Below are 22919 nucleotides of genomic sequence, written 5' to 3' on the forward strand. Positions count from 1 at the left end.
ACCACCGCGCGTTACGTAACGAAAGCCCTGGCTGCAGGAGGGAGCGAGCCTGACATTGAGACATTCCAGAGGGAGGGGAGTTGCTGTCTTGGAGTCACCAGGAACGGCGACAGCAGTTCGAAGAAACCGAGGTGGCCGAGATAAAGAAAACACTTCGGGAATGAGTATATTAAAAAGCCGCAGGACTCAGAGCATTAGCCAACGGTTGAGCACGTGTAGTAATTTGTTAGGCGAAACGGCAGCCTTCAAACTTTTGCACAGGAACAAGGGGATTTGCCCTTTGGGGGGTTAAAGCGTAATAGGAAATCCAAAAGCTAATGAATGGGCTTCACTGGCTTGCTGACCGTACTTAAATGTTTCTGTTCGGGAGCGCAAACTCTCTGCAGTTATTTAGAAAGTAGGGACTCAAACCAAACTAGAATACTCTCCCGTGCATCTCCACTTTCCCTAATCCGAAAAGGAGCTGCTCGCGCGGTACTGCCCCTTTAAGACCTGCTTGCTCTCGGGCTCTACAAAAGGGAGTGACCTCTGGGCTTTGACAGCTCCCCTAATAACTACCATCGTGCAGGCCCCGCCCACCTGGCGGCCAGCCGCGCCGATTGGCCAGAGGGCCGGTATCCCGTGCTCTGATTGGCTCACCGCTTCCCCTAAGCGAACCTTTAGAACTCTGAGACAGACAATATTCTGTTACATTGTAGCAAAATGGCGACTGTCATTCACAACCCCCTGAAAGCGTAAGTAAGACTGAAAAAATGTACATATTCCGCCTGGTTTCAATATGAAAAAAAAAGGCGCCTTCCGCGTGCGGAGCAGTGTCAATGCACTGCGCTTGCAGGCGCCTGCAGCCGCGGCGGGGCTTCTCTCTTTTCTTTCAGCTCTTACTTCTTCATCTTTTTTTCCCCCCAACGCGCAGAAATGTCAGGAGATGCAATTAACAAGAAGAAAATTGTTACATTTATGTTCTGGCTTAATTGGTGGAGGAGACTGAGGGGTTACCGGCAGGGGAGCAGGCGCTCGAGCGCTCTACAGCTTAGGGGGGCCGTGGGCAGCTAGGGGAGAGCACGGTCCCCCGAGTGCCCGGAGTCGCGGGGCGGCGAGCGCGGCGCTGGGGGCCGCCGGGTTGGGGGCGAACGCCCGGCAGGGGCCGTTTGGGTGCACTTGGCTGAGCTCCGCGCCTCCGGAGCCCGCGGCCCCCGCCCGGCTGCTTGGTCCGCGGGGGCGAGCGGACCGCAGCAGCTCCGGAGTTTGCAGGGCGCTCTTCGCCTTCTGATCGCTTGCGAGGAGTTTGTGCAAACCTTCCGGAGTTGGGAGGACCGCAGGGGGAGCAGAGGGTCCAGGGAGCCCTGGGGCCCAGGTGGTTGCCCGGGGCTTTCCTGCCGGGGCAGCCCCCGAGGCGTGACGGCGCTCCGGGCGGTAGCCGGTGTGTCTGGGTGTGTGTTTGTGGGCGAGGTGGCTGTAGTAAATTAACGACTCGGGTTAACTTAGGGTTGATTTGGAGGCCGGGAAGCTGCAGGTCTCATGAATGGTGTTCTCGCCTCCTCTGGGTGAAAAGCTGCGGCGGGCGGAGAGGCGGCTCGGTGCTCCCAGCCTGAGCGGCAGCGTCTGCTTGCGGCCAGAGCGAGGGCAGGTGCCTCGGGCCGCTGCCGGGAGACTTTGAGCGGACGCCCAGATCCGGGACGGAGGGGGGGCGGGTTGGGGGAGGATACGCGGGGGCCAGTCCCCGGGTCCGACAGCCAATTCCTGCCTGTCTGCTTTCCCCCTCCTTTTCATCCTGGCTTCCTTCCTTCCTTCCAGTCGGTGGAACTGTTAAGCCGCCAAGTCCGGTCGCGATCGCGGTGCCGGGGGTGGCTTCGGAAAACTAGCGTCGCTCTACGAGGGGTGCTATTGGCGGTGATGTTGGCAGAGGGGTGCTCCCTCTGGATCGCGGAGCGACGGGGGTCAGGGTCCGCGTCTCCGGAACCAGGACTTCCTGCTGGGCTAGAAGCCACGAGTGAGGGGAGGGGCAGGTGCGGTTGAGGGGCGTTTTATGCCGAATTCTCCCGGGTAGGCGGTGGATGCCCACCTAGGTTCTTTCAACTCAGCGCATCCGCGTCCGCACCCTGGGCTCCTCCTGGAGTTGAAAACCAGGTCCGTACCAGGGGACCGCAGGGGGCCTCCTAACGCGCAGGAACGCGCGAGGAGAATAGGACGTGTTTGTACCATCAGTAATCGGAAAAACGGGTAGGAATGTCCCAGGTCTCGCAGTTTTAAGTATGTTATTTTAAAGCTACCGTAAAGAGGACACTGGAAGCTGAGGCTGATCAGAGTGCAGTTCCCGGCTCCAGTTCTCGCTGGGAAGCTCGGATACACTGCGATTGAACGCCACAGCGTTTCTCCCAAGAAAGAAAATGTTTTATGGCAGAATAAATGGGCGTAACTTCGCCGCATCCTCGATCCGGGTCGCTCGCGCTGCCACACCGCTGATGCTGTGAGTTTCTACCCAACCCACAGCTGATTTGCAGTTTTCCCATTTCCAGCTGAAATCACATACCCGTGTTGATGTCACCTGGTAAACTCAAGTTAGAGAAATTTATTTCACTTGTGCGCCAGGTTTGTTTCCTACTGGAAAAGCGGTGCCGTGGTTACCCTGGAGCCCGCCAAAGCGCGGGCGGGAGCAGTATCTCCACGCTCCAGGGCGCCCCTGCTCGCCCCAGTTTGTTTCTTTGGGCCGCAGAAGGGTACTTGCTGGGAGGGTGTCAGTGTGTTGGTGGGGTTAGAGGTGGCGGAAGGGACAGAGTAGAGGACTGGTTTTGAATTATTATACCTGTACTTTGTATAATTAGAGACAGTTGGAATGTGACGTATCTGTAATTCTGTGTCACTATACACGCTGGCATACACACAACGCCTCAACCTGCTTTTTCTAGGTGGGAGTTGAGTGGTCATTTCTAATTAGCCGTTCCTTTTGCATCCCAACCTCTTTCCCTGGGGGCATGGGGGTGGAAACAATACCCCCGAGCAGCCGAGCCTCCTGAGCCCTGGACGGTTTTTAAACTCCTAAGGCAGGAGCACACACGTTATTAGGAGACCTACACCATCTGCCTTTATTTTTTAAAACAACTGGCTTAATAAAACACCTTACACATTTCGTTTGTTTTTAAAAGTTGCTGATCAGGAAACGATACACGTGAATAAATTATGCATGGGATAAATTAGAACAAAGCGCAGAGAGGAAGGGCTGGACGGTGGCTGGGAGGAGGGGAACAGGGAGAATGGTTTGGAGAGCTAGGTTTTTATCCTCGTGTGTCCCTTCTGACAATGAAACGTCATTAGCATTTTTTTTGTGTATGTTCCTCATCTCTTCTTCCCCTAAAAAAAATAGCCAACACCACGGACGCCCCCTACAGAAACTGGTCACACAAAGGTTTCCCTCTAGGACTGGGGGATAAAGTGGTAGCTAATGTGCTGGGAAGAAACAAGCTTGCAACACCTCTGTAGGGCTCTCCCTAGGATGAGTATGGACCATTTTTCATTATACTTGGTTTTTCCATGTGGGACATTCAGTAATTCAATAGCTCAGGTAACTGGATGGCACAATTTGAATCTCACTGCTTTGGGGTTTTCCTTAGAGCCCCAAAGTCATGGAGTCTCGTCTTCTCACTTAGCAGTTTGGCTTTCTTCTTGTCTGACTTTGATCTTCCCTCAACTCCCTTTCTTATCCCTCCTCCTTGTACCCTCACCCTCCCTTCCTCTCTGAAGCTGACAGCCTGGATCGCTCTCTGTTGTCTCCTTAAACATCTTATTACTGCCCAACAGGGTGTTAGAGGCAGAAACAGGAGCTGCCTGGCCTGATCAGATCACAAAGGGGACGCAGCAGGTGGCCCCACAACCAAGCAGTCACATCTGGACAAATAGAATTTAAAAGCATCAATGAACATATATGATGTGTAAATGGGTATTATGCATTATTTAATTTAGCAGCTACATTGAGCATAGATGGGGGAATCACCCTCATTTCTTACATGTGCAAGCAAGATAAGGGCCAAGTGGTGAAGTAAACACATGTAGGTAACGAATGTGGATTTGATAAAGGTCTGTGTGTATGTCAGTCAGCCACATAACATACTGTATTCTGTTTGACCTCTGCATACCTAGGTAACTTAATGCTTTGAATATAAATTCAGATCTTACTTGCTATTCTAGTTAGGAAAACCACTCTTCCTCAAGTCCGCTATCAACACTTTAAACAACTTAGTCTTTTATTAAGTTATCAAAACCCTGGTTTGTATGCACTTAAGTGGGAATGTCTGCCACGTTCTGCCAGGCTTGATATGCACATATATATTATTATAACTGCCTGCTTAGAAAAAGTAACTTACTATTTATTCTATATAAACCAACAGGGTTTTACCTCAAGTAACTATTTGTTTAAAAAGAATAAGACCAATAAGCTATTTTGTCATGCTTATAAATGTGAACATACAGATATGTAATTGAAATTTTTGAAAGGAGTTTTTCTTGCTTGGAGGTATGTACTTACATCTCTTTTGTTATTAAGGATACAACTTTGGGAATAGTAATTACACTTAACTTAGCCAAGGTTTAACAGCAGGTCATGTGTATAGATGGACTTCAAATCTTCATCTCTTTATACATTCTATGATCTGGATACAGTGTATTCTAATCTAAAGTGGTTTCATTCCTGTGAAAGTTGTGTAATTGTCACCTCTTAGAAGCCAGACTTCACTCTTGCTGTGACACTCAGTTTAGAAATCAGGAGGGGTGGGAGGGCACATTCTTGGTTCTAATCTTCTCTTAGCTCTTTCTGTTGGAAGGCAGGAACGTGGGTAGGTACTAAGTGGTGAACACCGGGGCTGGGACTTTGTGAATTTGTAGCCTTTTATGGACATTATTTTAGCCCCTTGTGAAAAAGGACCCTCAGACATTTTAAGCCAACAGATGCCTGAGAACCACCTTCTCCATCTGCTTCTGGGTGCCACTGAAAAAAAAAAAGCTCCTAAGTTCTCCGAACTTCATTAGCACACATTACTTTTCAGTGGGAAAACTGTCTGGTTTTGATAAGGTACCTATGAAGGATATTAATTTCTGCCAGAACCCAAATGAAGGCACTGTCACAGGGTAAGCCTCTGAAAAGAGCACAGCCTTGCAGACCACCTGGGGGACACCCAGAGATTGCCAGTGGAATGGGAGCTGCTGAGATCGACGCGGTGGCTGCAGTTCAGAGCCAGCATAGTTGGAGACTCTCTTCCTCTTTTGGAATCATGCAGGTAGCTGGAATTTGAGTACATCTGAGAAAAGACCATAGTGTCTACAGCTGTTTCAGAGCCATCTGCTCAGATCAATGCAAAAAATAAAATGCCACAGTCAGCATCCTTTGTTTTGTGCATGTACCAGAAACAGAAAGGAAACTGAGGCTGATGTTTTCAAAGTGTAGCCATACTGATGGTAGCTGCAATGCGGGTTGGCTCATAAAAAGTCAACAGAATCCAGGTCTGTTTATTATCCCAACCTCTGTAAAGTTAATTTGTGTGGTGTGTGAGTGTTCTGAAAGTCACCAGAAGACAGAAATGTAGCCAAATGTGGCAAGTTCCTGGCCAGAGAAATGCTACAAGCTCTGGAATAGTTTTTGCCAGCCAGTTTTCCAGCAGGGGCCTGTGTAAGCATGACTCTAGCTTTAAATAGTCTTTAAATATGTAGGTATTTAAGGAGGAAAGATAAAGAATGGCTTGGGGTGGGGGGATGGGGAAGGGCTAGGTGAGTGGATAAAAGCACTGTGTGGTCTGAAAGTCCAGAAAGATAATTTTTTAACAGCAAGAGAGGCTGATACTGTGACCTATAGCGAACTCCACAGTTGTCCTTAGTTGTGTGGGTGACTGGGGGAAGATGAGGTGTTACGGTGTTTTTGTAATTTGTTTTTCTTATTGGTCCGGTTACTAGTGTTTCACAGTCAGTCAAACCATATGGATGAATGGAGCTCTAGCATCATAAAACTGTCACTGAAGGAAGGTTTTTGAAGCCTGTGATTTGCATCAGAGTTTTAAAAGCACTGGTTAGGTGGTGTTGGAGAGGAGGGAGTGGGAAAATAAGAGTGGGAAAATAGGAGCGGACTGTGTTGTGAATTCTAGGTGATGTGTTTGTGAATAGTAGTGGGGCCGTGGCAAGGGAAGAGAGAGGCCTCGAGGAAGATTTAGGGGCTCTGGTTGGCAGCAGGGAGGGGTGAGGGGATTAGGCTCAGAGCTCCTAATAGTGGGGTTCAAATAGCCCACATTGAATCCTTCACTACCCAGTCCGCGGTTCTGGGCCTGGGGAACAATGATGGCACATGTCTAATCCCCCTTTTGCAGCCTCTCCTCCCTCCCTGGATTTGGAGCCTGTGGTCATCTCAGGTTGCTGTGAAATGAGTGAGTTTTTTTGTTGTTCTTCACTTTGAAAATCTGTTTGCATTAACTGCAATTGGAAGTTCTACCAGAACAAGTTTCCCAGTCCCCAAACTTTGACCTGCCATCAGTGTGGCCCCATCTCAAGCTCTGTCTTCCACGTTGATTTCTCACCAGCGGCTAGTCTTCTGTAGCTATGATGACTTCAGAGTAATGGAGGAGAAACAACCCTAGGAGAGGAACCAGAGCCTTAGGCACTGTTCTCAGCCGCACCGCTATCTAGCTGTGTGATCTTGGACACAGCTCTTCTCTGAGCTGCATGTTCCTTGTTTTTAAGATGAGGGTAATGCATCTTGGTAGCCAATTTTCAAGTCAAAAACATTTTGACTCCTATTATGGTTGATTAGGACAGGGAAGACAGTTAGGGGCCAGAGTTCAAATTCTTCCATGTTTTTAAAGTGTGGCTCCAAAGGGGAGTTAAGACTGGGAGACTCTTCGGTGGTTTCATCTTCTCAGGTGCAGCCTTGCCACACTGTGCTATCTACCACGTGGGGTTCTAGCCAGGATGGAGCTTCTGCCTTCTCAGGGGCTAAGGCAGGGAGCCAGGTGGTGGGCCATTTAGAATGTGGGCTTTTCTTTTGATTCTGCCTTTTGATACTTTTCTTCTTCTTAGTATCCCAATCATGGGATGGAGAGAGGAAAGAGAAGTGGGAAGGTTAATTGGCCTATTTTGCTGTTTATAAGCATTTACATAAAGTTTTGGGTTATGGAAAAAACTAGAATTACTGAGGACATCTGTCTTTTCCTCTTTTCTTAGGAGCATTTCCATCTAGAGCAGTCCCTTTATTTCTTTCTCTTTTCTTTAAGTGGAACCAAGCAAAAGATTTTTCTCCTTTGGATTCCATGTATCCACAATCCCCCTGGACCTGCTGTGTTTCCACCATCCCAATTAACAATGGAGATAAAGTGCTTATTTCACTTCCATTTGGGCAGCTGCAGATACCTGGCTGTTCAGTGAGATGAAGTAGGTGCACCTGTACTGATGTCTCACTGAGCTTCCTCTGGTATACCCCAATACTGCTGAGGAAATGGAGGTGCCTAGCAGACCCATAGAGGCTGGCTATACCTGGGTGGTATTAGCTTTGGCTAAGTTGGAATTCACTGTTTCTCCTTCAGTGACATGCTGCTAGAACATCCCAGATTCCTCTGGGGCCAGTAATATCAGGCTTTCCTTTGGTTGAAAGCTCCCTTGGCAATTTTGTATAAGCCTGAAGGAGCAAGAGGGGGCTGCAAAACCCGTCAGAGAATTCACAGAGGCCTAAATTGTGGGGCTTAGGCAAAATGAAAGAAAAAAACAAAATAGCCACCTGACTTCCAGCAAACAGAGTCAGCCCCTTAAATTTTTTTCTAATTGTGATAAAGTATACATAACATGTATATTTAACATTTATAACATGTAAATGTACCATTTTAATCATTTCCAAGTGTGTAGTTCAGTGGCATTAAGTCCATTTATCATGTGCAACATTGATACTATCCATCTCCAGAATTTTTAAATCATCCAAAACAGAAACTCCTTATTCTTTAAACCGTAACTCCCCATCCCTCTGGGCCCCAGTTCCTTGTCACTACCATTTTACTTTCTGTCCTATGAATTTGCCTATTCTAAGCACATCTGGAATCATATAGTATTTGTCCTTTTGTAACTTATTTATTTCACTTAGCATAATGTCCCCCAGGTTCATCTATGTTACAGCATGTGTAGAATTTCCTACCTTTTTATGGCTCAGTAATATTCTATTGTATGTATAGACCGCACTTTGTTCATTCCTCCAATGAGGGACACGGGTTGTTTCCACATTTTGGCTATTGTGAATAATGCTGCTCTGAACATGGGTGTGTAAGTAGTTCTTTTGAGTCCCTGCTATCAATCCTTCTTGGTAAATATCTAGGTCCCCTTCATGTTTAGAATCTTTAAAATTCAGGGACTACATTTCTGGATAGTACAGGCAACCCCTACCTTATAAAATTAGAAAATACTAATAGTGTAGACTTCAACCCTTCTATCCCCCTCCCCTATAGGAATACCATTATTTTGGGGTGGGGGTGAGGAATATACTGGGAACCCAGAGACTCACTTCTTTCATCTCCAACTACAGGGATTGCTTCTCCCTTGTCCTCCCTTCCCTTGAGGTCATGTGGGGGTCAGGGGTTGGGTTTTGGGGTGCTGTAGCAATAGTAGTTAACCTGGTGAATCTTGGAGTGAAGGTTTCCTAGGCAGAGTAGAGGTTTCCCTGCCCGCAGGGGGTTTCCCTGGCCGCAGGGGGTCGAGGAAGCACCTGGGATGACAGGACAGCTTAAAAGACAAGAATTAGTATATAAGGCCTGTCTTTTCACACAGTGAGAAAATCTTGTGTCTCCTCCCTCTCTCCTCCCTTCCCCAGCACCCAGCCCTGCTTACCCCCCAAGGTGCCCACAGGAAATAATGGATGTGAAAACTGTTCAGAAGGTGTAAGGTACAAATGTGAGGTGTTACTAGGAGAATACCTAGTTTTCTGTAGCTGACTGAGGCCTTCTGGGGAGTCAACAAGCCTCATATACTAAACATTATTTTAATATGTTAAAACTGAAATAAATGAAATGATTCTGGCATTACACATCGTGTCTAATTATTGTTTCTCAGGAAATGTAAAACCTTACTCATCCAGCTGTGTGTAAATAGCCCCGGGATCTCAATGGGATTTTCCCATTGTCTGGGTTTGAAATAGGTGAGAATGTGAGCTCAGGGGAGGCGGTCATTTCATTTTCCATTGTCAGCACCGAACTGAGTCTACCCTTCAAATCAGTGGAAATGGACGCTCGGAGGGCAGGGGGAGCTCTTTCCTGAAGCCTGGACCTGATCGCCTGATTCTCTGACTCCTTCCATGAAGGCGGCTCCAGGGAGAGGAGGGTGAAGATGAGGAGGGGCTTAAATGTGCTGGTGGACAGAGAGGGTGTGCTGTTGACACAGGACATCGGTGGCATGAATCGATTCTTTATACCAAAGTAAACTATGGAGAGCATCGTGGTGGGGTCAAATCTCAGAATCACAGAGTTACGTCTTGGTGGCTAGCCTTGGAAATACTTCAGTCAAGCTTGCTGCGAAACTACAACATTCCTTTACTTTATAAAGGCAGATTAAGTGAAAACATTGTCCTGACTGCCATTTTCCTCAACTAATGACTCTTTAACTACTCTTCACACATCTTTGCAGCCAGTTGAGCCCAGAGAAAACTGTCTCACCTCTTTGGAGCTTTCTTCCTTTTGTCTTGGCCAACCCTGAAGGCTAGGCTACCTCTCAGAACTGAGCAGCATAGTGCCTCCCTCCCTGTGTTTGGGAGTGTCCACTCTGTTTCTCCTTCCAGACCCCTGTTCTTTGGCAGGGCAAAGTAGTGCTTGTAAACCAGGAGGCTGCCTGCTCCCCTAGGCTTCTCCTAGGGAAACCACTGTCAGTTGGGGGGCAGGATGGGGGAGGGGAGGCAGTCTGGTGGTGGGGGTGGGGGAGGGCAGGGTGGATGGGGTAGTGGGAGTGGAGAGAATATATTCTCTCCTGCTAATTATTTTCCCTGAGGATTTAGCCAATGCAGAACCATCTATTATCGTGGGAGCACTCTATGGTGGTTCTGCCTGTGATGAATGCTAAGTGGAAACAAGCAAGAAAAATTAACAGGCGGCTGCTTCTGTCCACCTAATTAAAATGCATATCCAAATGCATAATTCCTTATGTTTCCCCATGCACACACTCCCCTTCCAATCCCAGTTCTATGGAGGAGAAAAAACACTTTCCCCCAATCATTTCTCCTGATTATATTTCCATCAAGGAAGAACTGGAGGATTCCCTAAGAACAGAGGAGGACTGTTCTTGTAACACTTCTCACATCGCTGCTTTTTGTTTAAAATGAAAATTCCGAGCTTTTTTTTTTGTTTAAAATGAAAAACATAAACTTTATCGGACTGCAGAAAAAAGAGGGAAGGAAGTAAGTAGAGAGAAAGAAAAGGGGTCGTGGGGAGGTGGGGAGAGAAAGCAAGAAAGAACAAAGAAAGTTCCCACCATTTCTGCTGACCTTTTAGTTTTGTGCTCAAAGTGTCTGGCTTGGATCAGCAATGAGAATTTTGAAGGTCTTTTCTGTCTGTTCTGCTCCACTCCTTTCCCTGACTTTGTCCAACTTCCCCTACCCTCTAAACGTATAACCCAGGGTTTTGTAGAGAGATTTGGGGAGATGCATTTACCTGTACAGATCAGGAAGAGCAAAAAAACAAAAGCCTCTGTAATTGGGGGCCAAGCTCAAAGATGTTGACATCACAGCCCCAAGTCTGTTTTGCATCAAATGAACAATACCTCTTCATGCCTATCTTCCTCCTCCCCTGTTCCTCTCTCCTCCTTGGAAGATCAACTTTATTCAGTCATAAAATACTGAATAAAACACGAAACTTAAGTCACTGTTTAATTCGACATCCCGTCCTCTCTGGGCAGCGCCCCTTCCCAAAGCCCCTTGACTACCCTCCACAGCAGCCCCAGCTGTTGATTTATCAGGGCCGGCTGGCTCAGCAGTGCATGGAGATTGCTTTTAATTAACTCTCTTCATTTTTCCCAATCTTCAGGGAGCAGCAGCCCTTTAATGATTTTAATATTTTATCTGGATTTATATCCGCCTTGTTTGTTGTTGTTTGACTTCCGCATTTGTTCTCCTGAAGCTCTTCCAGATGGATGTATTTATTTGCTCTGTCCCCCAGCCCCCTAGACCTTTCTGGAGAAGTGGTGATGGGTCCCAAGGAAGGCCCGGTCTTCCCAAGCTTGCTACCGCCTGTACCGTGAGAGGTGCCCAGTGTCGGCTGTGCCATGGTTTGGATTAGAACCTTTGTTTTAGGAATTTTAGTCTCACTTAACTCAGCTGAAGGAGTTTCTGAGCTTTTCTTAAGAAAAATCTGTATTTTGAAAAGTGAGGTGTCTCTGCCTCTTTTGTGCTTGTTGTCTCTGTAAGAGACTGAGCTGCCCTGGTGAACTGGATGAAAATTGATTCCTGGGTTCTCCTATTAGCTGTAATTTGTGGTCCAGTGATTTTAGGGCAGGGCCAGATGTAGGTGCAGTCAACTCTTTGTGCCACTTTCTGCGTCTTTAGATACGGCTGAGATCTCAGCAGCTGCTTGGAAGAGCAGATGTGTAGGTACAGCAGGCTGTCAGAGGCAGCCTCTGCACTCTGTACAAAGCTGCCTCTCCCTTAACCCTCAGTCCACATTCCTGTGCCCACTCCCCAGGGTGGGAAAACACCACCATCCACACACTGTCCCTGTTCTGCCTTACAGCCCTGTTTTGGCGGCAAAATCTGCTCCATTCTCCAACAGCCCCAGAGAGGGCCTGGCAGACAGACTTGCATGGGGGCTAGTGTTCAGAACCAGTGTGTCCACAGAGTGCCCTTTTGGCATTTTGATGTGTCTTCAGGGTTACCTGTTGCTAGGTAACTGCCAGCTAAAGTTTGAGCCTGATCTGGGGATTGCAGTGAATTGCCTTGGGTGACTTGTGTCCACATTTAGGGACTTGGCTTTGCGGGCCTGGCTCTGGTAGCAGGAGCTTGAGAAGACATTCTTCCATGTGTCTTTATGGAAAGAAGTATTGGAGTTTGAAGTCTAGCCCAATGTCTGGCATACATTCAGTAGACACAAATGTTTGTTTTGGTGATGGGAAGGATGGTTTCTTCCCATTTCCTTGCATTCATCCCTGCAGCTTTGCTAGTTCTGAAAGCTTTATGTGGAATAATACATAGATGGAAAACCATGGCTTCTACACCACAGTCTGGTGTTCAGGCTCAACTCAACGTCCTATTGAGTGTTTCTTCCTCACCTTTCCTTGGCCATCGCAGACCTTTTGACAGTCCTAATCAAAGCTGTCATTATCTCCTCAGAAAAAAGTGCATATAGGTGTGAACATCTGCATGTGGTTTTTTTGGGTTCATGGACCTTGAGGAGTCCATCAATGGAGGCCCTAGTGGTCCATGGCACCAGTTTAAGCACCTGAGAGTGAGAGAAGTGGGTGAACTTGTTACCTGGAAAGGATGCTTCTGCATCCCTGCTCAGCGAGCTGGCACCCGCACATGCCCCTGGCAGCTTCACCAACAGCGTGTGGGTTCCTCCAGCCCTACCCCCACTCCCGATGAACTCGAGGATCATTTACCTGCTCATCTTTCACACACTTCAAAGTCCCTCTTTCCCAGCGAAGCCCTTGTTGACCCTCCCATAGAACTGGCCACACCTGCCCTTGGCCCCATGGTCCCAAGCATATTCTCTGGATGATGGACATACTTACATCTGGTTAGTTAGGTTGTGAGGCCCTGGCAGGCTGGCTTGGTGGTTGCCTGTGATTTTCTCTCCCTGGGATCTAGTGTAACAGGCATTTAATAAATATGTGTGGAACAACAGCTCGTGAAGCCCGCAGGCAGACACACTGCTCTTCCCACCTAATTTGCTTCTAGCCCTTTAGAGTTGACATACTTCTCATTCTCTCCGTTGACTACAGGAGTTTGGAAAAGGCAGCAGAATTCCTTAGCCTAAATTTTTCAGTTTCAGGAGTTGGAAAGTAGGCACAAGTTTAGCCTTGCTTCCATTGAGCATGTGCAGCTGTGATCAATGTCCGCATCGTGGATTCTAACCCCTTGTTCCTTTACCACTTCATCCCCATAGGTCTAAAACACTTGGCTCTCTCCCTTTGGTCTTGGGAAGTAAAGAAAAGTTTTTTTGCTTTGCTTTCTCTCAGGGGCTAAGGATCGTAGGGCTTGTGAATGGCCACATTTTTGTTGAGTGCCAACTATGTGCTCAGCTGTGTATGGGATTTTCTTTAGCCTTATTTATTTTTGAGGACTTTGATGGGTTTTTGAGATAGGGGAGACCCAAAGGTGAGAATACTGTAACGGTTTAACCCAAGGCTGGGATCTGGTCAGACTCCTGCCTGTCTGTTGAGCTTTGGAGGTCACTGTATCCCCATCACTATTTTCTGATACACATTGTTTGAGAGAATGCCTTTTGCATACTTTCATAGTACCAATGCCAGATAGGTGTAACTTTCTCTGTGACTCAGTGTCCTAGCTGTATTCAATGCAGATAAATTCACTTGACAATGAAACAAAAAACGATGTCCTGGGGAGTGTGTGAGGGCCTTTATTTTTCATATCGAGAGAGAGAGAATAGCTGTCATTGTAACTTGTATGTCTTTCTGCTTCCCCACCGTCCACATCACTCAGTGTAGGGGCTGTTTGGAAGACAGTACCACCCTGGAGAGGCCTGGTTCTATATCAGGAGAAAGGTGGAGATGGGCTACCCAAGTCAAGTTTTAATTCACATTCTGCTCCACAAGACATCCTTCAGTGTGGAAAGTTGGAGAAAATGCTGATGTGCACAAAATATAGGCTGTATGAGCAGAATTGTACAAAAGTGTTTGTCAACTCAGAAAGGTTGCACTGCACACACCTACCCTGGAAAATAACTCCCTGAGTCCTGGTGTGTAGCCCTTTGGTACAGAGGGTGCACACGGGGGCCATCCAGTTCCTGGTGCTCATTTCCTTTCTGGGCAGCCATCCCAGTATAACAGATACTTATACATATTCTGCCCTCATTTTATATAATTACACACATCTCTGGGGGATGGGAAACAGGTTTGGATCATTCAGTTGTAGGTCAGTTCTGCACAGTGTAGCTGAGATGAGCACGGATCCATGGAGTTCTATCAGGTTTGGAAAGTTCCCATAGTTCCCTGGGCCTAAGCACAGCAGGGGGCATTGTTTGCCATGTCAGCATCAGAGGAGGGATGAAGCCTGACTGGTTTGTGAGTCTGAATGTAGGAACTTTTCTGAGACTGGGCTAGCTCTTGTTATCTTTGGAGCAATAGGGTTCTTGAGTTTTATTATATGATGATCTGTCAAAGTGAGAGGACCCAACAATACAACAATACAGGCCCCTCTTCTGGAGATCGTTCATTCTTACCCATGACCTGCCTGTGATGTGTTCAGGTTCCTGAGAAATACAGAACAGAAGAAACTCTAACTGACGGAACAATCCTTATTATCGCCCAGTGTGGGCTGGAGTTCCTGCCTCCTTTGCCGCCCAGTTGAACTGGTCTGGACTACGTAAAAGCCCCACCTTTCTGCACGGCTTAGAGCTGGCAGCCTGGGGCAGTCCAACTTCCTGGCATTTCTCCTCCTGGCTCCGTTGTAGCTTTTCAAATCCCCAGGAAGGAAAAAGCCTACAGGTTACCCTTTTATTTCTGTTTTTTTGCTTTCTGGTGGTTCTTTCTTATCTTGACTCCGACTTAAGCCTCTCAACATTCCCTGAGCCCTAGATAGGGAATTAATCCACTTAATGCTTAATATCAAGGTTTGCTCCTCCAGCCTGGCTTTTCTCCTGACCTCTTGTCCCCTTCATCCAAACCCCATTGGCATCTTTCTCCTTCTCCTCCACATCACACCTCGATCAAAAAGCACAGAAGGGGCACGGAGGAAGGGAAGCGCATTCTGCTTTGTCCCTAGGAGGGCACGCTCAATCTCATGCATGTGGGAGCTGGAAGAGGGAAGGAGGGAAAGGACAAAGCTTGCACACAGCTAACAGGTGCGAAGGAGCTGTGAGACAAGAAACTGGGTGCCTGAGGTTCCAAGGTGGGAATAACTGTGCTAATGAGCTGCCACCAGAGGGAAGAGAGGAAGTGTGGGTGGGATATCAGGGGGTGTCAGGGCGGAGATGGCTTTGAGCTCTCTTTGGAAGGCTGGTGGAATCTGGTCAGGCTCAGAGGAGTGGTGGAGCCTGAGGATGGGGAAGGTTAGGCTTGGAAGGGGAGTGAACAAAGATTTGGGGGTGCATTTGAGTGATTCTTTAGAGTCCCCTTCCTTCCTGGGGGAAGAAAGGCCAGGTGGGAAGGTATGTGTGGAAGAGCAAATGGATCTGATCTCCAGATGGGAGTAGGGGGTCCATGAACAGAAGGTAAGAATTGGAAATAGCCTGGAGCCAGGTTGGTCTGTGTGGAGCCCCACTTTGGCAGCCAATTCCTGGGAAGTACTTGAACACCTTGGAGGCCAAAAGTGAGGCTGGGGTTGGGGGGAGGTTTGGGTTGTCACCCTGTGTCCCCCAGGAGGGAGGACTGTCCACCTCTGGAAGCTCCTTCTCATTAAGGTTGGTTTGAGTCCTGGTCCTTGGTTTCCTGGGTTATGTGTTGTGAGTCCTTTCCAGGGCACCTCCCGGAGAGGGCGGGTTGGGGAACCACCTCAGGGGCCTGTGGTGTGAGCCATCCCGCCTGTAAGGTCCTCCCAGGCTCAGGTGCAGGCGCGTCTCATGGGCAGGGTTGCTGAGTGGGGCTGAGTTGTGAGATGAAGCCCATCCAAGTGGGGGGCCTAAAAGTCTTTCCCTTTCTGTGCTTTAATCACCACCCCCTTACTTAAAAAGAACAACAACCCATAAATTGTATGAATAAAATGTACAAATCCAGTCCAGGGAGGAAAACATAAATGTTGACCCTCGCAGCTCAATCAAAGCCTGGTGCTCAGAGGATTTGTTTCATGGTTCAAGTCGGGAGCGAGGCTGCCGGTCACTAACACAGTGTTTGCTCCTGAAGGTCGTGTTTTCCACTCCTGCCAGGCACACAGGTATCCCCGTTTCCCATTCAAGCTGTGCACCCGCGTGCTGCCCACTCCCTCCCTCAGGACGGCCTGGGGCTCAGGGAGCCAGCTCTTGGAGGCTGGGTGGCCCACCAGGCTTCAGGGTTCTCTGGAGCCTTGTACTCTTTGAAAGCTCTGTCCCTGGGAGCGGGAGTGTGGCAAGCAGTGGCTCTGTGGCCTTTGGCCTGGGTGCCAACTCTGGAGCTGGGGAACCTGGGTTCAAATCCATGTCCTGTGACTGTGGAGGGGACTCCTAACCACCCTGTGCCTCAATGTCCTCATCTATACAGTGAGGATGATAGTTTCTGCCTTTAGAGGGTTGTTGGAAGAGGTAAGTTAATGTATGGTAAGTGCTTAGAAAGGTTGGCATATATTATCCTCTTAATAGATGTTTGCAGGCACTGTTTTTCCATCTGTAAAATGGAAAGACATACTAGCTGTTTTTTTCCTGCACATTGGCATGTTAAGAAAAATGAGAGAATAAGTAACAGAAACTCTGATTTTCTTGAAGAAAGAAAGAAGTTCCAGAATTCAACAGCATTAATGTTACTATTATTATTATTATTTTTTACTCTTGGAACAAATGTGCTAAAAGAGACTTTGAGAAGGGTTTATCTATGGGATTCTTTGTCCCAGCCTTCAGATTATTTTATGCAACTTAATCAGTGGTGATATTGGGTCCTTCTTGGAAAGAACAAGGTTTCATAGATGCAGATACAATACACAGAGGTGAAATGATTCTGGGGCGCGTCTGAGCTCGCAGCTCATGCTTCCACTCACTGCTGCCTGCTTCCAGGGGGATGAGGGGGCTTCCTGCCTGGATGAGTGCTGCCCTTTCCACGGCTAGAAAAGGGCTTAAAAGTCCTTTAGACCAGGGTGGTGGGGGTTGAGAGTTGTGTGCATTTGTCTCCCAAGGTGGTGTAACGCTGTAGTCAGGGTGGACACCTTACTCCTCCGTGACCCTCCTGTCCTGGGGTGTGTGTGTCTGTGTTCCCAGCACATGCTTTTGGTAGGCAGCGATCTGTGCTTGACGGGCTGGCATTCCAAACTCCAGATCTTCCAAACACCAGACCCCTATGTTATTTTTAACTGTCCAGAGTTTTTTCCACGTGGTGTAATTGATGGGACTCCATAGCCTAATCAGAGAACCTGAACTTCAGCTTGTATTGTGTCCCTTGAGTGGGCGTGTGTCTGATGACCAAGCAGAAAAACACCCTGTTTTCTGAATTGACTGTTCTAAATTGTGCTGCCCGTCCTTCCCCCAACTCATCGCTGGAGAAAAGAAACAAGCACAAAGATAACCTGAGCTCGCCTGTTTCTGTGGCTCCAGATAGGAGGGAGGAAGATCATTTCTGTCTGCGACCTTCTCTGCCTCATTCTCTCTGAGTGCCGATAGTGAGGGACCAGCTCTGTCTCCAGAGAGATAGCAGGAAGGGCATTGGGGAGGTTGGCACCAATTTCTTCTGGCCCTCATTTTCAGCCCCCACATTATCCCAGGGTAAGTCACATTCTCATTGTCCTCTGGGAACAGTCCCGGACAGATGCTCTTATTTAAGAGAGTCTGGGAGCTTATGGTGTCCAGAGCCCACTGTCCTTGTGATAATGGAGGAGGTTCTCGGTTCCCAAGTCCAGGAGAAAGTGCTCCTTCTCATGCTGGTCTGTCATTTGTATTATCAATTTCTCCAGCTTGTGTCTTGTTTCTCTTTTTCATTCACATGTCTCTCCAGACCATGGTGCATTTGGCCTTTATCTTATATTAGTAGAACATGTACAGTTACCAGCTGTTATGGCCCTGGGTATATAAGGGTGAGCAAAACCGATATGGACCCTGTCTTTGTGGAGCTTATAGTCCAGTTGGGGAGACAGATATTAATCACATAAATTTATAGCTGGATCTTGTTATGTTGGAAAGTTCAGGAAGACATAGAAGAGTGTAGCCAGGGATGCTGTTCTGGTCTAGTGTACAGAGGGTAAGTTTCCTTGAAGAGGCAACATTTCATCCGAGACAGAAGGCCCAGCATCTGGGTCCTGTGGCATGTTGGAGGAACCAAGGAAGGTCTTGCGACCGAGGCACCAGAGAGGGAGGGAAAGTGTGGCATGTGATACGGTCCGAGAGGCCACGAGGGGCCCAAACACACAGGATATGTACTTTCTCTTAAGAGCAGTGAGTAGTCCTAGAAGGGTTTAAATCAGGAAGTGAGCTGATCCAATTCACATTCTAAAAATTTCCCCCTGGCTTTAGGGAGATTCAGTGATTGGACCTGGGAAGAATGGGACGAATGAGTTCTGAGGAGACTTTTCTGGGTAAAATTTAGAAAATAAAAATGAGATAGGAGCACATACATGCAGTCCATGACGGTAGAGCTTTCCCTTTAACTGCTTTGCTGCGTCCTGTCATTCCCAGTCCTGATAGTTTGAAGAAACCGACCCCCGCCCTGTCCTTCGAAGGTTTTGATGCTGTGTTTAGTTTGGTCTTCCTCCCAAGTAGAGTCTGGTGTAGTGTGCTCCCTTCTGCTGTCTCTGCTACTGGCTCCAGCTGTTCGTTTGGGCTTTTCAAGGGGTGGCCCGAGGACGACCTATGCGAGGGGCACCTGTGTGAATGATGAAAAGGTAGATAGATTCCTGGGCTTCCCCTAAACCCACTCAATCAGAATCTTGGGGGTGAGGCCATGCAATCTGCTTTTTTTTTTTTTACACTTCAAACTGATTTTACTGTAGAGTTTCTAAAGTAACTGTACTTTTAGTATAGCTAAATAAAAACATTACAGTTATATGTCAGACTATAAATAACATCTTTGGAATTGTTTTTGTATAAAGACTAGTTAAGATGAAAAAGTTTTATATGTGGTTTATTTTTTATTTTTTATTTTATTAAGGTATTGATACACACTCTTATGAAGGTTTCACAAGAAAAACAATATGGTTACTACATTCACCCTTATTATCGATTCCCACCCCGTACTCCATTGCAGTCACTGTCCATCAGTGTCGTATGATGCCACAGAGTTCCTACTTGTCTTTGCTGTGCTACACTGTCTTCCCTGTGACCCCACACATACCATGTGCACTTATCATGATACCCCACAATCCCCTTCTCCCTCCCTCCCCATCCCTCCCCTTTGGTAACCACTAGTCCCTTCTTGGAGTCTGTGAGTCTGCTGCTATTTTGTTCCTTCAGTTTTTGCTTCATTGTTATATACCACAAATGAGGGAAATCATTTGGTATTTGTCTTTCTCTGCCTGACTTATTTCACTGAGCATAATACCCTCTAGATCCATCCATGTTGTTGCAAATGGTAGAGTTTGTTTCTTTCTTATGGCTGAATAGTATTCCATTGCTTATATGTACCACATCTTCTTTATCCATTCATCTACTGATGGACACATAGGTTGCTTCCATAACTTGGCTATTGTAAATAGTGCTACAGTAAACATAGGGGTGCATATGTCTTTTTGAATCTGAGAAGTTGGTTTTTTTTGGGTAAATTCCTAGGAGTGGAATTCCTGGGTCAAATGGGATTTCTATTTTCAGTTTTTTGAGGAACCTCCATACTGCTTTCCACAATGGCTGAACTAGTTTACATTCCCATCAGCAGTGTAGGGGCATTCCCCTTTCTCTGCATCCTCACCAGCATTTGTTGTTCTTAGTCTTTTCGATGTTGGCCATCCTTACTGGTGTGAGGTGATATCTCATTGTGGTTTTAATTTGCATTTCCCTGATAATTAGCAATGTGGAGCATCTTTTCATGTGCCTGTTGGCCATCTGAATTTCTTCTTTGGGGAAGTGTCTATTCATACCCTCCACCCATATTTTGATAGGGTTATTTGCCTTTTGGGTGTTGAGGTGTGTGGATTCTTTATATATTTTAGATGTTAACCCCTTGTCAGATATGTCATTTACAAATATATTCTCCCATACTGTAGGATGTCTTTTTGTTCTGCTGATGGTGTCTTTTGCTGTACAGATGCTGTACAGTCCCATTTGTTCATTTCTGCTTTTGTTTCCCTTGCCCAAGGAGATGCGTTCAGGAAAGAGTTGCTCACGTTTATATTCAAGAAATTTTTGCCTATGTTTTCTTCTGAGAGTTTTATGGTTTCATGACTTACATTCAGGTCTTTGATCCATTTTGACTTTACTTTTGTGTATGGGGTTAGACAATAATTCAGTTTCATTCTCTTACATGTAGCTGTCCAATTTTGCCAACACCAGCTGTTGAAGAGGCTGTCATTTCCCCATTGTATATCCATGGCTCCTTTATCGTATATTAATAGACCATATATGCTTGGGTTTATATCTGGGCCCTCTATTCTGTTCTTGTGCTAGTACCAAATTGTCTTGATTACTGTGGCTTTGTAGTAGAGCTTGAAGTCAGGGAGCATAATTCCCCCTGCTTTATTCTTCCCTCTTAGGATTGCTTTGGCTATCTGGGGTCTTTTGTGGTTCCATATGAATTTTAGAACTATTTGCTCTATTTGTTGAAGAATGCTGTTGGTATTTTGATAGGGATTGCATTAAATCTGTATATTGCTTTAGGCAGGATGGCCATTTTAACAATATTATTCTTCCTATCCTTGAGCATGGGATGTGTTTCCATTTTTTGGTGTCTCCTTTAATTTCTCTCATGAATGTCTTATAGTTTTCAGGGTATAGGTCTTTCATTTCCTTTGTTAGGTTTATTCCTAGGTATTTTATTCTTTTTGATGCAATTGTGAATGAAATTGTTTTCCTGATTTCTCTTTCTGCTAGTTAATCGTTAGTGTATAGGAATGCATCAGATTTCTGTGTATTAATTTTGTATCTTGCAACTTTGCTGAATTCAGATATTAGATCTAGTAGTTTTGGAGTGGATTCTTTAGGGTTTTTTATGTACAATATCATGTCATCTGCAAACAGGGACAGTTTAATTTCCTCCTTGCCAGTCTGGATGCCTTTTACTTCTTTGTGTTGTCTAAAATGCTGTGGCTAGGACCTCCAGAACTATGTTGAATTAAAGTGGGGAGAGTGGGCATCTTGTCTTCCTGATCTTAAAAGAAAAGCTTTCAGCTTCTTGCTGCTAAGTATGATGTTGGCCGTGGGTTTGTCATATGTGGGATTGTTATGTTAAGGTACTTGCCCTCAATACTCATTTGCATGCAATCTGCTTTTTATGCCCTCCAAAGCTTGAGAACCACTGTTTTGCCAGCTTTGATCATGCAATTACAAATGTAACGTTCCTTTAGGCCTCCCAGTAACACAGGTGAGGAGACAAGGGGCTGGTAACTTTTGGTATCCCAGTTGACACAGTTACAAAGTGACGGAGTTTGTTGGAGGAGGGGCTCAAAGCCAGATGTCTGGTGCCAGGCAGTCCACCTTGCCTTCTCTCACACTGTATTCTCTAGTGTGCAAGGTAAAATTATTGACTTTTTACAATTTACAAATGTAGCTCCTTAAGAAAAAAGATTTAGTACCTTTGGGAGGTTCATGAGCTCCATCTAGAAAGTGGGTATGCAGTTAATATATGAAAGGGCAGAGTCAGGTGGGCTTATTATTCTCATATCTTTTTAGTATAGAAGATACAAACCTAAACAAAGGTAGACAGAATAGTATAAAGGACCTTCATGTGTCCATTACTCAACTTCAACACTCAAAGGTGGGGCTGGCATTTTTCAGTTGTTCATACTTTGTCCTCTGTCCTCTGATGCTTTCATTTTTATGTCCATTGAATGAAACATCTGACAGGAGAATGAGCAGAAGGAGCAGAGAAGTTTTTAAAGTACCCCTACCAGCTAATGACTGGAGCAGGAAGGTCTTTGGACTCATTTTGTCCCTCAATAGCACAGGTCATAGGCAGAGCTAGTGCTTGGAACTGTAGAGCGGAGAAACACCTTAGAGACCACTGGCATTCTCCCTCACTGCCCAGACATGACAGTAGAGGTCTGGCAAGGTCTGGGATAGTCCTCAGGCCTGACACAGCTAGAGAGAAACACAGCTGGCCTGCAATCCAGGTCTGGAACTGGCACTTTTATTTTTCCTTTACTTTCAATTTTTAAAATTGAGCTGTAATTAATGTATAACATTATATTAGTTTATGTATACAGTGTAATGATTTTATAGGTGTATATACTGCAAAATGATCACCAAAATAAGTCTAGTTAACATCCATCACCACACAGTTTCAATTTTTTTTCTTTTGGTGATAACTTAAAATCTCATCTCTTACCACCTTTCAAACCCATCCAGTATTACCAGCTATAGGAACTTTCTGTCTAAGTTAAGGGACAAGACATACTCATTCATGTAAGTTGGAAGACTAAGTCTCTAAAATATAGGCTGACTTTTAAGATAAGCCTAAGGAAGAGTGCAGTGGAAACTGAGACATTAGCCACAAAGAGGGACATAGTAACAATATTAATGGCCATGTACTCAGTGTCTTCTGTGTGTTGGATGCTACATAACTGCAGCGTTACACCACAGCCTTTTTCTAGGTCCAGCTACCATCTCTCTAACACCTATACTCTGCTCAGCAGTCCTGTGTTGTGTGTTTCATGAGCATTAACTCCTTTAACCCTCCTAGGGAGCAGGTAGTATTAACTATTTTATAGATGAGAAAACTCCAAAGAGTTTAAACAACTTGCCTAAGACCCTGAGGCATGGGACCTGGGTCTGTCCACCTGAATGAGCTTGGGTCAAAATGGAGCAGTGTGAATACCAGCCAGAATGAGTGGTTGGGCAGATGAGGCTGGGCAGGGAATAATGAAGAACCTGGTTATAAGCCCTGGTGTGAAAAGTTTGGCACTGATCCTGTAGGTGCTGGGGAGTTATTTAAGGTATGACAGGTTGGATGTTGAAGGTGATTAATTTGCAGGGTGGTTTGAGTGGGGAGGCTGTGGC

At 46.3% G+C, this 22919-nt stretch overlaps 1 protein-coding gene across 4 annotated transcripts in view; it reads left to right on the plus strand.

The window, feature by feature from the left end:
* The first annotated feature begins 650 nt into the window (after positions 1–650).
* The window catches only part of DPF3 (double PHD fingers 3), a 251902-nt gene continuing 229633 nt past the window's right edge, over positions 651–22919 (plus strand). The window contains exon 1 of one of the 4 annotated variants that reach the window (XM_036997693.2): positions 651–734. In XM_036997693.2, the coding sequence (XP_036853588.1) occupies positions 703–734 (32 nt within the window). In that variant the 5' untranslated portion in view covers positions 651–702. Of the gene's footprint in view, positions 735–2272; positions 2468–22919 lie in introns of those variants that run through there. The other 3 variants (XM_036997581.2, XM_036997808.2, XR_005055733.2) reach the window with 3 other exon arrangements.

The sequence above is a fragment of the Manis javanica genome, chromosome 8 (genome assembly GCF_040802235.1).
Source record: "Manis javanica isolate MJ-LG chromosome 8, MJ_LKY, whole genome shotgun sequence".
Lineage (NCBI taxonomy): Eukaryota > Metazoa > Chordata > Mammalia > Pholidota > Manidae > Manis > Manis javanica.